The sequence below is a fragment of the Amaranthus tricolor genome, chromosome 15 (assembly GCF_026212465.1).
Source record: "Amaranthus tricolor cultivar Red isolate AtriRed21 chromosome 15, ASM2621246v1, whole genome shotgun sequence".
Taxonomy (NCBI): domain Eukaryota; kingdom Viridiplantae; phylum Streptophyta; class Magnoliopsida; order Caryophyllales; family Amaranthaceae; genus Amaranthus; species Amaranthus tricolor.
In genome coordinates, this window is record NC_080061.1 from 5937118 (window position 1) to 5953238 (window position 16121).

Here is a 16121-nt window from a genome sequence, read left to right on the forward strand (position 1 = left end):
ATACTCCGATGAAAATCAAGATCAGATATATTCAACATATATACTGTTTATTTTAATTTAATTTTATCTATGTGTTTGTAATTTCGTTTTTATTATAATTTTAAAATTAAGATTTAAGTTCAATCATTAATGTAGATTTTTATTAAGTTGGTCATTTTCTTGCTTCTATTCCACTTGGCTCTTTGCATCTTCACGAGTTACTTAATAATTTCTTTCTGAACCTTAAATTAGTTTAAGTTCTAAAAAGTCAACGTGACAAAAAGGTTACGGGTTCGAATCTTAACTACCCCTTAAATTCAAGTGAAGTATTTAAGGAGGGCATATGTTAAATCTCCACAAAGCCACACTTTTAGCCTAAAGGCCTCTCGTGTGAAGAGGCGTTAGAATATATAACATATGTCCTTTTTGATTGAGTTTGGTTACTTAAATCATAAACAAGAATTAAAATTAGCAAATAACATGTTGCACTTTAACTTGCTAATATGTTTATATCAATAATGGAAACATTTTGAGGAGGATGAGTTCAGAGTTATAATTATTTGAAAGATTCACATAATAGGGATTATTTTGAATAATTCGATTACAATTGGGATTATTTTTGTGTGATTTTAAATATTATTTTTATTATTATACAACTAGCCTATATCTTGAGATTTTAAAATTTGGAGACATTCAAGTAGTATACGCATGAATATAGTCCTACCTACTCACAACTTATCAACAAAATTTAATTGCTGTTTAATACAATATGGAAAATTTTAAAAAGTCGAAGGTGTATCATTTATAAAGTTAAAGAATAAGGGCTTTGATAGAACATATAAATATAAAAATAAAAAATAAAAAAAAGTCATTACTTATTCAATCGAAATAGCTAGCAATCGATTGGGTGAGTTTTAGATCATGTTGTCTTTTAATCGGATTGACTTTGACACCTACTTAGATCAGATTATTGTCTATTTGATCAAATTCAGGTGTTCTAACGAGTCTAAAAATTGTAATTTATTTTTTTTCAAGAATGTATACAAATAGCTTATATTTTGAGGCTCGAAAATTGAAAGCATATTGCATGTTACACCCCTGTCAATTTTAAAATTGGCTAGAAATTAAACCAAAATCCGATAAAAAATTAGTGGATCAAAAACCCAAATATAACTCGATCATCACTAGCCCGAAAATATCAAAAAATAATGACTCAAACTCAATTGTATTTAAAACTTAATCATTTAGATTGGTTTTTCAATTTTAACATTTTTTGTCATTATTTTTAAGTTAAGTAAAGGAAAATTAGCAAATTGATGATTAGCATTCTTAATACAATAAATTCAAAGTAATTTATGTAAATGGCAAGCAACCAAAAAATATTCTATTTGGCAAGAACAAATATGAACAGATATAGTACTATAAGTAGGGGTGTTCAAAAAACTCGATCTGATTCCAGAAATTCGGATATACGATTTTTCGGATAATGAAAATTATAATTCGACTTTAAATCTTATATTTTTTTTTCTTTTAAAAAAAATTTACGCTTTATACATAATTATTTAAGTTCGCTTTGCTTTCTTTCATTAATCAATCTAAATAATAGATAGAATATTGGATTTTCAAAAGTCATTAGTTGTAGTTGAAAATTATATATAGTAGTATATTCAACAACCTAAACAAATGTTTTTATAAATAAAAAGTAGAAAAATAACATAGAAGCACATCATAAATACTCATAATTCATAAATCATGGGAAAAATCATACTATGAGTTATATATGAAGTTATCAAAGGGGGACAAATTAGGAGTATGAATTTACAACTAGCAAAAATGTTATCATTTAATTTTGCAATATTATGCAACTTAATTAAATTAATTTTAAACTTAGATCATTGCTTGCGACAAATATCTCTTAAAATGCAAGTGGATGATTAATTTAAACAAATATATTTTGAACAAACACAGCCCTTTCCAAATTCCTAGCATATACCAGTTTGACTATATGATCCATCTACATGTTGGCATTTAAGTAAACTAAAAAGACTCGTTAAACTTCACCAATTACATCCAAAAAAGTCAGCCCTAATATATTATGTAACACCTTGCCTTAAAAATTTTCTATATATAGCCTCAAAATAATACAACAAAAATTATAGTTTCATAATTAAATTATAAAGCTAGAAAATATATATTATATCAAGCATTATAATTAATTCTAGCTATAATTAATTAAACATGAAAATGAGCAAAGTTTTAATCTTGGTTGCTTTGATGGTGGTGCTTGTGGTATTACCCGTACTAGCCCAAGAAGGCGTAGACGTTCCGGATTGTGTCAACCAGCTCGACGACACTTGTGGGCCGTTCGTTAACTCGACCACCGCTCAGCCACCAGCGGAGTGTTGCGAGCCACTAGGGATGGTGATTCAGAATGATGTTCAATGCCTATGTACTATCTTTAGCAGTGTCGAAATTATTCAGACCTTGAGCCTTAACGTGACTGAGGCATTGACTCTGCCTATGCGTTGTGGTTTCCAATTTGATTTACTTTCTGCGTGCCAGGGTAATTTTCTTTTTCTCTTACACGTCAAAATATGAATTTATAATGCCATATATGGTATATAGTAGTTGTGGGACCTAGCACATAACGGAGTAATATTTATAACGTTTAAATAGGAATCTACTTAATAAATTCTTCAATAAAAATGTCATACGACATTTACAATAAAATAACAATCGGTCAAATATATAATAATTTTAGTCAAATAATATTCTATATAGAAAATGTCACAATCATTATAAAGGAGATCTAACACTGAAGCTCAAACAAAATTCTATATTTAATTTCTAGTATACTTTTGGTGGAAGTTTAATTGGAGTCAAATGACAACATTCAATTAATAAAATGATTTTTTTAAAAATTTTATTCATGGCAAGCTAGTTGAATATATACTACAAGCTTGGCTAGTAGTTTTAAATATATACTACAAGCTAGTTGAGTACTTTTATATATTCCTAACAGGCTAGTAGTTCATCATTCAACATATTAACGTCCAGTTGTCTAGTAGTCGATATTAATGATGGAAATGATACAAGCATAAATGTAAGTTTAACAATCATATTTGTTATATTTCTATTATATAATTATTTGGATTTTTCATAAAATTTATTTCAATGCATTATTATTTCGAGAGGTGATATTTGTAATAATGAAAAGTTGTGAACAAAAACTTTATTTTATTATTAATTTATCATTATTACCATAGAAATGTGCATAATAATACATTTTATGATAATCTACAATATATATCATTTTTATTACCATTACATAGTAACAATGACCATACAGACCGTAAAAATATATACCTCCATACTTGGCCTACTATCGTATTTATACTATTACTATCAACATTTAAACCTACCAATTTCTACTATTTATTTTTATTGATTGTCTCACTTTATATATCTTTTATTATCCACCGTAGCAACAATGCATCATCAACACTTTAATTTCTTTGATTTTTGTACTCAGTAATACATAGACGTCTAAAAAAGAAACTGAAATAGTATATAATTATAGTATTAGATATAATGAATTTTGAATATAATACTCATCTTAAATTGGAGGTATTAAAATGTAATTTCTGGTGTTGTTTTTCGTGCAACAGCTCTTGCAGAAGGCCCAGCCACAGCTCCTGCTTCAGGTTTGAGATTTTCATCTCTTCTTAAAAAAAAATTTTCACGTATATTTATTAAAATGAGACAAACTCAAAAAAATTGAGTACTATATAAGAGTATATATACTTTTCTTAATTTGTACTTTTATTTTTTAACTTACACCATTTGCTTTTTCACTTTAATCCTATACATGTTTTAAATCGTTAATATCTCTAATTATGCAAATTAAAAATTTATGAAAACTAAAATTAATAACTTATTGATTTTGCAACATAAAAGACAAAAAATTACTTTATCAATGAATTTGGTATTTAATTTTAGTTAAAATAAATCAGATGAAAAAATAATTTAAATATGTAAATATGAATTAAAAAGTAATTAAGAGACCATTTCCAAAATAAAAAAATTGTTATGTACATACTTTGGAACGAAATAAATAAATGTTCAAGGTATTTTTGAAATTACTTAAGTTGCGTAACTTATTCATAATTGTACATAATCAACGCAAGCTGCAATAATAGTCTGAGGTCATGAGCTATGAGAGTTGACTATTAATATAATTATAAAATAATGAAAAATAAGTTTCAATATTACTCGTATATAGGGGCGATTTGGCGAAGCTAGAATTAAAAAATCAATCAGGTATTCGAGAAAATATTTGACAGTAGTAGCAATATAATAGAAAAATCCCCATGGATCAAACTGAAAAGTAAATCTTAAGAATAGGCTAAAAAAAATGTATATTTGAGAAAGTGAAAATAACTGTATTTAATTTTAAATTTGAAATATAACTTAAATTCCCAAATGAATGTAAGTACATTTGGATTGTTTTTAATTGATTACTTAAAACATTAAAGTGATCACTCACAGTTAAAAAGTATAGGTATAATTTAAGAGTTACTATTTATCCTTAAAATAATCACCTATAATTTTAAAGTAAATAAAAAAAATAGACTAATTGTTTTTTACGGTGAAATAGTCTTATATAGGACTTGGTGGTAATATAAAATTAAGACTTCAAACATTATATTCATTGCAGTTTTAAGCCAAGTTGGCGCTGCGAGCAAGTTGAGCAACATTGCCTCCACTGGAACAGTTTTATTGGGCTCGTTCTTTCTTTGGGTAACTTTTATGTTCAATTAAAGGCCCGAATAATGTCATTGGGCCTGGACTTGATCATTCAACTCTTATGTTCAGATTTCAGCTTCTTTGCGTTTTTTGTGTTTCGAAAAATTTTCCTGTTGCTAATGTTGATGTTTCTCATTATTGGCTGAGTCATATAATGTAAAAGTTTGTATAGACTTGGGCAATACTATTTTAGTGTGTATTAACTTAATAATAATAAGTATTTTCGAAGCATTGTAATTTGTATGTGTTAAGTAAAAATACTTACAACCCGTATGGTTAGTGATACTAAATAGTGGTAATGAGAATAATTTATAATATAAAATTTCATCAAAAGTTCCATATAATTCCCATGGTAATGAAACTTTGATAACAAAAATGGTTTTTTGTTTTCAAATTTTCATTACCACCTAATACCACCTCCCAATGGTAATGCCTTTAAATGAATTTTATGAAAAAAATGAAATGATTGAAGTTGGACAAGCATGACTATCAAGGTAACCAAGAGATTTTTCAACCAAAATTATATTAGTTTTTCATTCACATTACCACCTAATAGCCTAATGACTATGTCATTAGGATTAGTACACAATAAAATGTTGTCCACCAAATATATATATATATATATATATATATATATATATATATATATATATATATATATATATATATATATATATATATATATATATATATATATATATATATATATATTATTGTAGATTATTATATGGCATTATAATATATCACATTATTATATTACCTAAAATTATACTCCCTCCTATTCACTTTAAGAGTCCCATTTAGCTTTTCAGGAATTTTAAGGAGAGTTAAAAGTGGGATGCTAAGGATAGGAAAGAGAGTAGTATTATGGGTTTTTAATGTAAGGGAGGAAAATTAGTATGGGTAATGAAGGGTATAATTGAAAATAGAATAAAGCTATTTAGGGCATAAAAGTCAAAAACCCATACCAAAAATACAAATGGGACAATTAAGGTGACTTGACCATAAAAGGAAATGGGACACATAAGCTGAATAGGAGGAAGTATTACATTACATTATATTAAACTCACAAATATTTTTATTTTAGAGCCGCACTGAATTATTTTCAATTTATAAGATTTTTTAATGTGTAATGTTGATAAATATTAATGCATAACTGTTCGAAATTTACATTTGTTAGAAACTTTTTATAATTGTTAGAAACTTACAAATGAAGTTATTTGTGTGCATTTAGATTATTTGCAAAAAATAGATTAAAGATAACAAATAAAGAATAGAGATGGTATTATATTATATTATACTCTCATAACAAAAAAACTTTCATTATTTTAAACTCCGAATCACAGCATGGCACGCCAAATTTAATGAAAAATTAGCATCGACAGACGACAAACATTAAAAATCAGACCACGTTTAATACATTTTCTATCAAAATTTGAGAATAATTGTGAAAATCAAGAGCATAATTGGAAGTAATCCAAGTGAATTTGAAATATTGATAGCACCATTTCCATCTGCTTTTATGCTCTTACCAACATCTGCATAAAAAAAGAAAATTGACAAAATTCCTACGTACAAGCATAGAGCTCGATCTGTTGAATTATGCTTCTAAATCATTATTTATTACATGCCTGTGACTAATACTTAAGATTTATTTATAAATTTTAACTTAAAATTTATAAACAAATCATAACTATTAATCATTATTTCTAAAGCTAGCATACAGTAAAAAATTATTTTGAAAAGATTTTATCAGTAACAAATTAAAATTAAGGTAACTAATCTCTTTAAATACAATTTCATTGTTATACGGAGAAAGAAAATTATATCCCATCAAATCTATCCCTTTTTTTACTTTTTAATTCATGCGATCTAAAATTCATAATGGTAATAAAAAAAATTATACAACCCATTTAGTATTAAATATTAAATAGTGAAAATGATAATGAAAATTACAACTAGTGTAATTTGGTAGGAAAAATTCTTGTCAAGTTTAATACACATGCTTATTTTCCTCCATTTTATCTTATTTTCTTCATAAACATTTTTTCTAATTCATTACCATTTGAAAATGTGGTATCAGATAGTAATAAAAAATCATGAGCAAAATATTTTCTTTTGATCAAATTTTTATCATCATGGGAATAAAGTGATACATTTCATAAAACTGTACACTAATCATTTCTATTACCATTATTTAATATCAACAATCAAATTGACCATTAATTTTTATACATAAACCTTAAGATTTATGTAGTGGATTAATACTTCTAATATATAATTAATGATGAAGGAACATAAATGAATACTTGATATTTTAGTAATGAAAGAAATATATCCTCGTTTTCTAATGTTTTTTCCGTTTAAAATATTCTATTTTGAAGAGGAAAATTTGATTTAGATTTTTAAGACATATATAAATTAATTAATGATAAATATTTCTATGTGAGATTTTGTTAGATTCGTCTTAATGTATACTTTTTACTATATTTTTTTATAATTTTTTATAATGCATATTCAGAGATATTAAAACTCAAAATTTACTTTGAAAATTGTGGAAAAAGTAAAGGAGAAAAAAAATGAAGGAAGTTTATAGTACGTACCTTTGCACATAGTGTCAGGAGAAACGTCGATCTTACATACTTTGAAAAATTCAGCCATTGAACTCAAATAAGAACCCAAAGCGTTACAAACACATTGTCTGTTATCTTTAATTTCTTCATCCCACTCAGGACAGCATGGATACTGAATGTCATTAGGGTTGCTCATAACAGACTCAAATAGTTTCGTATAATTAATATTTTTGGCGCAATCTCCTAATTTAGTGCTAATACATGCTGGTGTTTGTAATGTTGGCATTTGTGTTGGCATCAATGTAGGCGGTGGCGACGTCGTTTGGGCGGTGGCCAAACTAACCATTTCCACCACCACCACCACCATCAACACCACCACCTTCATCATTATGTTGTAATTTTAGTATTAATATATATATTTTGCTTAAAATGTTTTGGTGTAAGTATATAAGTTATTTGCTGTAGCTTTTGTTTTATAGCTGCCATGCTGCTGATAAGTTATTGGGAGGCCAGCTTTATTTTAATTTTTACGTGCTTCTCATGAACTATTTTCATCCCAAAATAATTCAACAATATTATATATAGCTAGTCTGTTGAGAAATCATCTCTCTGAGTGACGTATTAAAAGTCCAGCTTATTTAAAATTAATGTCTACTTACCGTATTCTTATTGTATACTTACAATATTCATAATGCTTACTTATCGTACCTTAATATTTACTTTTAATATCTTAACTGTCTACTTGTATCATTGTTAATGCTAACTTATAATATTTTTGAAAAATATATTTTGGGCCGGCCCAATTAGAGTTGGTCTCTCATAAGGACCGTCTCTCACAAGAATTTGTGTATTATATGAGACTGTTTCACCATGAGATATGATAAATTTGGGTTTGTATACCAAATTCGTACGAGAGGAGAGTTGATTGCTCATATATTACCTGATGAAATTCCATCTTAAAACCAATTGATAATAGGAAGAGTATCTATATTTCCAACAAGATCAATGGCCCATATAATGAGTTAACTATTGTTACTCTAATTGATCAGTATTTTTAGATGTAACTAATCATTTTAAGATTATAAGTGATCACTGGAGACTGTAAATTTAGATTGGTATGCCTAAATAGTCTCACTCCTTTGTATTTTGAATTTGTCAAAATAATGAGTGAATAAGCCGGCCTACTTAATGATAATTTAATCAAACTTAATATTCCATTTGAATAATTGTTAGATCCGAAATTTGTGGAGTTCTATGTTTAAAGCTAGGGTGGCTTGATTATTTCATTTGACTCAGTTAGGCGATTATAATTTATATGCGTTATAATACAAGAAATATTTTATAAATTTTTTGATCATAAATTAAAATTTATGATATTCAATAATAAGGTGTAATGTTGCTAATATTTGATTCTCAACCACGTAAGTGATCGCTATTGATAATATTGTGATAATGTAATATTATAGTGCCTCCTATTTAGCTTATTTGTTTATATACCTTTTTATACTTGTTGAGATGATATTTTAATAATTTTTAATATCTGCACTTGCATATTATGAAAATTTGATATTAACAATCCGTATATTAAGACGAATAGATTTAACTTTACTACATTTTAACTTTAACATTAAAAATAAAATACAAATATAGTAATAAATGAGTAGTAATTAACTAAAAAGTAAATGAAACTAATAGGTAGAATGAGAGGGACAAGTGAGTACATCTTTAGTTTTATAGTTTTGTTTCACTATACTTGCTATATTTGACATTTTACGCAATCTTATACGTTATTTTCATCATTTATATAATAAATTATACTAAATATTATGAAAGTATGCAATTGAACAATTCAAACAAGATCTCACATGACTATATTTTTTCTTACTCATTAGCCACAATATATAGAACAAGTTTGAATGATGAGCAATGTCAATAACGACAGTGTAGCGTGTATTTCTGAACGTAGGAAGTAATAATTTTTACGTTCCGAAATACTTGCAACATTTGACTTTTTGCGTAATCCAATATACTAATCCAATTATTAATTTATCTAATTATGTATACTAAAAAATTATAAAAGTTGGTATTAATAATATTTGCATTGAGACAAATCAAACTAAATCTACTTAACTATATTTCAACTTAAAAATTAAAAATTATAATAATAAATTAAGAATAATAAATAAATAATAATTATTCTAGTGTTGAAAATAATTTGGAATAGTGGAAAGTAGTTGCAAATAATACAACAAATAATATGAAATTGTTAATAAAGTAACATTTACCAACTACCAAGGTGATGCTTTATTCATTTGTCATCAATGACATCACGATGCTAGCTATTGTTTTGCTAGCATGTTTAACTCCCTTTCATGAATATTTTTTGATAAATTCAATGATTCTGTGTATGATCTTCTTAGAGCAAGGAAGAAGTATTCAGACATTCGGTACATGTTATTTGGAGTTTGTACTTATGTTGTAGAATTTCATTATTATTGCTTGTTTTATGATTCTACACAAAACTTGTATGAGATGGTTTCACCGTGAGCCATGTGCTATATTTGAGTTAAATAGTTTAATAATAAAAACTTTTAGCATAATAAATTTTTTTTATGGACTCATCTCACGGTAAAATAGTCTCATACAGATTGGGTTGTTCTTTCTAATACACTCCTATCTTTTTCTATTTACTTTAATTGTTTGAACACATATATATTTTAAAGGTTTTTTGTATCACAATTCAAAATTAAGTAATTTATATAACTATATTAATTTGCTGTTTCAAAATTATTATTGCCTATATGAGGATCGGAATTCATACCAATTTTTTTAAAAAGAAGGAATATCTCTTAAATTATTAGAGCTTACCGTCCTCAAATTAACACCTTGTAAAATAAATTAAAGTTTAAATGAATATTTAAGGTGATAGATAATAATGTTAATTTTACGTCCCTAAATCTAAAATGGTTTAATTTGATTAGAGGCAGAGCAAAAATTAACAAATTTTTAAAAAGTTTTGTACATTTAAAAAATAATAATATTTTTCTAACAACTTTATATTTTTAAACACTTAATATATAATACATAATTTAATATTGAGAGGTTTAATTTAATATTAAGAGTTATGTGCAGTCAAATATATTCAACATGTTCAGAACCTCCCTAAATTCGATCAATAGCCTACTCAAATAAGGCGGATGCAAACTTGACTTGATCCAAGATGAATCAAACTATACAATGAAATGTCAACTTCAATTTTTACAATTTTTACTTTGACAATTGATCTATCTATTGTTTTATCCTATTCAAAATTTTACATTTTTACCGTATAACGTTATATATTTTAATTGCAATATTATTTATTTAATTCAAAGAACTAACAAATTGAATTGGGTTAATTTGAACTTGACTAGAACGATGGAAACAAATTAATAGACTAATAACATTCTTAATCAATAAAATGGCTCATAATATAATATACTCGACTCAAATAGATTAAACACCAATTTGACCAGTTGAACCCATTTGCTAAGAAACATAAAATACTACTCCTTCGGTTCCTTTAGAAAATCACTATTAAGTTCAAATATGTAAAATCTTTTCAAGTCAAAATGAGGTTTTCTTAGAGAGACGAAAGGGAGTATGAAGTATATAATTAAGTTATACGCAAAGTTACATGGGGTGGCGGCTTTAACGTATATCGAAAATGCCATTCTTTATATTTTTGACTTTAACCCCTCTTATTAAAATATGACATATAGTTTAAAGAGTGTAAAAATATAACAAAAGTTACTATAACTCGTTGGTTAAAGTAATTTGTAATCTATGGTTAAGGACCAAATTATAATTTAAACTATTATTTTTTTATACACTAATAAATTTATATTATAATGTCATTACTCTTTATCTTTCATAATTTCTCATTCATCCTATTTAGTGTGTGTTTAAGTGTAAATGCCAGTATATTAACGGGGAAACAAAAAGTGCACACACTTCATAAGCCAAGGAAATGTATACCATTCGAAAATCATATGGTCATGGGAAGAAGGGCTCCAATAAGTGTGTACACTACCTCTAATTTATCGATACAAGATAAATCATCCCAACAAAGACGCTGTAAAGCCCAAAATGAAATTTTGGTAAAATGTAAAACATGCAGAATTTAAAAAATTATTATATGTATTTTAATATTCTTCAAAAATATAAATATAGTCATCAAAACAATTACAAAATCAACACAAAAACACGTCATTCAATTGCAGGAAACACTCCAAAATTCTCTGTTACAAAGCGTATGTATACAGAAGATTAACATAACATAGGAGCTCTGCATACTAAAACAGGAAATATGCCAAGACAACAGGTAGGCTAGCGACAAAAATTGATCCAATCTTATTAGCAGCTCCTGGTGTATCATTCCAAATAAATTTTGTCAGAAATTGATATCTTATACTTTCACCGTTTCAATTTATTTGTTACACTTTAACTAAATATCTCTTGTAGTTTCGGATCAAGTGTAACCAATAAATTGAACTGGTATCGGTATGAATTAAGTACTACCAAGTTTCTCCCTCAGTCCCATTAAATTAATATTTAATTATAAATTGTGAAAAAATATTACCATTATAGAAAAATCAATAAGACTGAGAGAGTATAATCAACTTTTCACGTTAATTGCAATGTTAAGTACTTTATTTTTAACTCTAAAGTGGACCATTCAAATTTCTTAAAAGTCAACAAATCATTATAAAAGATAAATATAGAAAAGATTGTTTTAAAATAATTTATTTATTTATCCTCTATTTATACAAGAAATGACATTCATAATGTCCCAATTTGTTGTAAATAATTATATAAATGTCTTAATGTAACTGCAATAATGTTGAATTAATTATAAATATTAATTTTAAGGGTGTGTTTGAATGAAAGTTGTTATAATTAAGAAGAGGAGAGATTTGAAGGGATGAATGATTATTTGTTTATATAATAAATGTGAAAGAAATAATTTGAAGGGATTAACTAAATAATTTTTTAAAGGTTTTAATATTTTCAAAATTAAAAATGTTTGAAAGAAAAACACTCATCTGTTTTCCTCCTTCTCATTCCTTTCTTTTTTCCGACCCTTTCTCTTCCCTTCCTTTCTTTTCTCTAAAAATTTTATGCAAACATGGTTTTAATTTTTTCTAGTCAAACAAAAAACTCTCAAAAACAAAGGGAGTATTTTTAAGCTAATATTTTATGATAATATTAGCAAAACTTCTTAAATGTATGTAATAATTATTTTCATACACACAATATATCAAGTAATTCTTAACAAATTAATAATTATTTTCTTACACACAATATATCTAGTAATTCTTAACAATATACTCTTCGTTCTAATAAAAATGTTGCAAATTTGCTACAAAATTATTATGTAAAATAGAAAAGTTTAAGAATAATTCTTCTGATATGAATGAGTAATACATATGATTTAAATAAATTACCTGTGACATCTCCTTTAGGTGTAGAAGCAGGACTGAAAGCACTTGGGCTTTCTGTTGACCCTTTACATTAAAAAACTAAGATCAATAATTAAATATACACATATCATAAAATTTACTCCTATATTTTACTCATTTAGCAATATTTAAATTAATTCGAAATATTGTTAAGTGAGGGGAACAACGAAATATACTTGTATTACTTGTCCCTTCATGACGTTTATCTACGAGATTTTACAAAATTCACTGAAAAATTAATGCAAATTGAGTATTAACTCTTTTGGCCAAATTAAAGAAATTGAGTATTAATGCTGATTAGTAATTAGTGTACTTAAAAGGAGTAAGTGATGAGATTCAATTCATGAGACCTTATTTATTAATATGGGAGACAAAATTACCTTAGGTTTGGAAAATTATAATTTGTTTAATGGAAGAATGGAGAAAACAAGAAGATTACCTTGTGGTGGTTCCGTTATAGCTGGAGACTTAGTAGTAATTGTCCCTTCACCTTTAATCATAGTTTAAAGTTGAAAACTGATTAATTGATATTTTCATCATTATTATTCATAGTATAAACGATTGCACATTGATTTATATGGTCCAATTGGGCTTAAATACATAATTTGAAGGCAAACAATATATCCTTCTTATAGATAGAATAGATATAGAGATGTATCTTTATTAAGCCGTGATAATCTATCATATAATGTAACACCCCGGCCTTTTGGACCGTTGGTGATTATTCATGAAGACTGTAGACTGGACTCACAGACCAACACAAGACCTTTTAGTGCACTTTGGCCTCACCCGTGCACACCTAGGAAAACATCCCAATAGGTCACCCATCATAAGATTACTCCCCACTAAGCGCACTTAAATATGGAGTTCTTAGCAAACGGGCTCCCGTGAAAAGAAGATGCATTTTATTGATATGAATAATCTATCAATCATTTTTAAAACTAAGTATGGGGTATCACACATAATCTCACCATGGTCCACTGATGTGGACACAGGACACCCGTGGGCTCGGGCCCACAAACCCACAAGTCAAGAGCGTTGACTTGCATATACACTTGGTGAGGTTCGTTGTTTCCCAAAACTATATGGTAGGAAGAGGATTAGCTCACCAAATCTATATTTCAGTCAACAACCCACTATTTTATCGACGTGAGATCTTATTTCACATGTGAAGCATTTCCAAAATTATTGTAAAAAATAAAAATATAGCAAAACTAATGAAATTAACTAATTTACTAAAAATAAAAAGGTAGCAACAGCCATGCATTATAGCTTAAGTCTTAATAATTGTGATAAAAAACAAAATAAATGCATGCTTAAAACTTTGTCAAAATATATAGTACCTGTGCACATAGTATCAGGAGATACGTTAATCTTGCATCCTTTAAGAAAATTAGCCATTGAACTCAAATTAGGACCAGCATAGTCGCATACGCATTTTCTATTGTCTTTAATTTCTTCATCCCATTCAGAACAACATGGATACTGAATGTCATTAGGGTTACTTATCATCGAATCAAATAGTTTTGTGTAATTAATACTTTTAACGCAATCTACCAATTTTGTGCTAATACATTGTGGTATTGGTGGCGGTTGGGGAATTTGTGTTGGTAACGGTGGCGGCAGGGTTGTTTGTGCGGTGGCCAAACATACAATTTCCACCACTACCATCATCAACACCATCACCACCTTCATTTTGTAAATTTGTATTATTAGATTTAATTTAATTTTTAATTTGTTTGATGATTTGATGCAATTATTAGTTTGATATTTGATGTAACTTATATAGCTGCTTAATTATGAGTTATGGGAATCCGGTTTTGAATTTTGTACGTGCTTCTCATGAATTAGTTTTATCGCAAATAATATAGAAGTAATTAGTTAACATGCCGGCCTACTTATTATTGTTGATTTCATTAAATTTAATATGTATTTCATTAGAATAATTATTAGATCCGAAATTTGTGGAGTTTTACGTTTAAATAAAATAAAAGGGTGTCTTAATTATTACATTTGACTCAATTACAGATAGGTTTTTTTTAAAATCAAAATATTCCTTATAAAGATAAGATTTCATAATTTCAGTCATTGATGTTATTGAATGTGTAAGACATATTGTTTTTAGTTGATTTTTTGGTTGACTTTTTGCTTTTAACTTTTTAATTGATCAAATTATAAATATGCCTTTTGCTTTAGACTTTTTAGTTGACTTTTTCATTTTGACTTTTATTTTATTGACTAATTTATTCTCTAATAAATAATTATGATTTATCAGATAATGTTTATCAAACATCTCCATAACGTACAGCTAGGCATGGCCACGGGGCGGGTTACCCGGAACCGAACCGGTCCCGAACCGCTTGGAACTGAATCCGGAACCGGAACCGTTTGCGACAGGTTCCGAACCGCCACGAACCGCGAAACCGTGAAACCGCCGGAAAAAAAGTTGTCGGAACCGTGAAACCGCCGGAAAAAAACGTCGTGAACCGGGTAAAAAACCCGCGGTTTGGAACCGGAACCGGTCCGGGAGAACCGGTCCAACGGTTCCATGGAACCGGTTCTGGAACCGGAACCGGTCCGGTTGAACCGGCTCAACGGTTCCGTGGAACCGGAACCGGGACCGGTCCGGTTGAACCGGCCCACCGGTTCCATGGAACCGGTTCGCCAAAAGTTACCGTTTATGACCGTTGAACTAGCCGTTGCATTTTTCATTATAAATACTCATCAATTTCAATCATTTTCATTCACAACTCATCTCTTCTCCTACTCTCTCTACTTAATTCTTTAATTACGCAATTATTCTCTTAATTAAATAATTAGTCTTTTAATTATTTCTTAATTTAGTTAGTTACATAATTAATTATTTATTTATTTCTTAATTCTATATTTCTATTATTACTTCAATATTATCAATCATGTCTTCATTTTTGAAAAAAGCCACAAAAAAGTTACTAAAGTGGCAAAATCATTGGGAGGTTCCAGTTCGTCCAAAAGAAAAGCCACTTCTACTCCGTCGGTATCAACAACACCTTCCATTAGTAATTATAATTATGAACATAATTATCCGGAAGGGTACGACCCGGAGTTACATAATTATGCAGAAGAAGTGGAAAGAGAAATACAAATTGATGAAGAAGAAGAACAAGAAGAGGAACCAACGACCCCAATTGGGATAAATATATCTCGACAGTCATCAACAAGATCACATGAAGAACAAGGAGAACAACAACAACAAAGACAAGCTCGTGGTAAACGAGTCAAT

At 28.0% G+C, this 16121-nt stretch overlaps 3 protein-coding genes across 3 annotated transcripts; 1 reads left to right on the forward strand and 2 right to left on the reverse strand.

Moving 5' to 3' along the window:
- The first annotated feature begins 2134 nt into the window (after window positions 1–2134).
- LOC130801213 (non-specific lipid transfer protein GPI-anchored 9-like) lies at window positions 2135–5017 on the forward strand. Its single transcript, XM_057665006.1, has 3 exons — window positions 2135–2542; window positions 3648–3683; window positions 4697–5017. Exons 1-3 carry the CDS (start codon window positions 2218–2220, stop codon window positions 4798–4800), a joined length of 465 nt encoding a protein of 154 aa, XP_057520989.1. The 5' UTR covers window positions 2135–2217; the 3' UTR covers window positions 4801–5017.
- A 1074-nt stretch (window positions 5018–6091) lies between these two features.
- LOC130801214 (uncharacterized) lies at window positions 6092–7788 on the reverse strand. The gene is made up of 2 exons (XM_057665007.1): window positions 7389–7788; window positions 6092–6323 (listed from the first exon to the last, which is right to left on the reverse strand). The coding sequence occupies exons 1-2, from the start codon at window positions 7744–7746 to the stop codon at window positions 6214–6216; spliced, it is 468 nt and encodes a 155-aa protein (XP_057520990.1). The 5' UTR covers window positions 7747–7788; the 3' UTR covers window positions 6092–6213.
- A 3789-nt stretch (window positions 7789–11577) lies between these two features.
- On the reverse strand, window positions 11578–14593 carry LOC130801215 (uncharacterized). The gene is made up of 4 exons (XM_057665008.1): window positions 14203–14593; window positions 13299–13349; window positions 12845–12904; window positions 11578–11763 (listed from the first exon to the last, which is right to left on the reverse strand). The coding sequence occupies exons 1-4, from the start codon at window positions 14552–14554 to the stop codon at window positions 11693–11695; spliced, it is 534 nt and encodes a 177-aa protein (XP_057520991.1). The 5' UTR covers window positions 14555–14593; the 3' UTR covers window positions 11578–11692.
- Between the last annotated feature and the right edge of the window lie 1528 nt (window positions 14594–16121).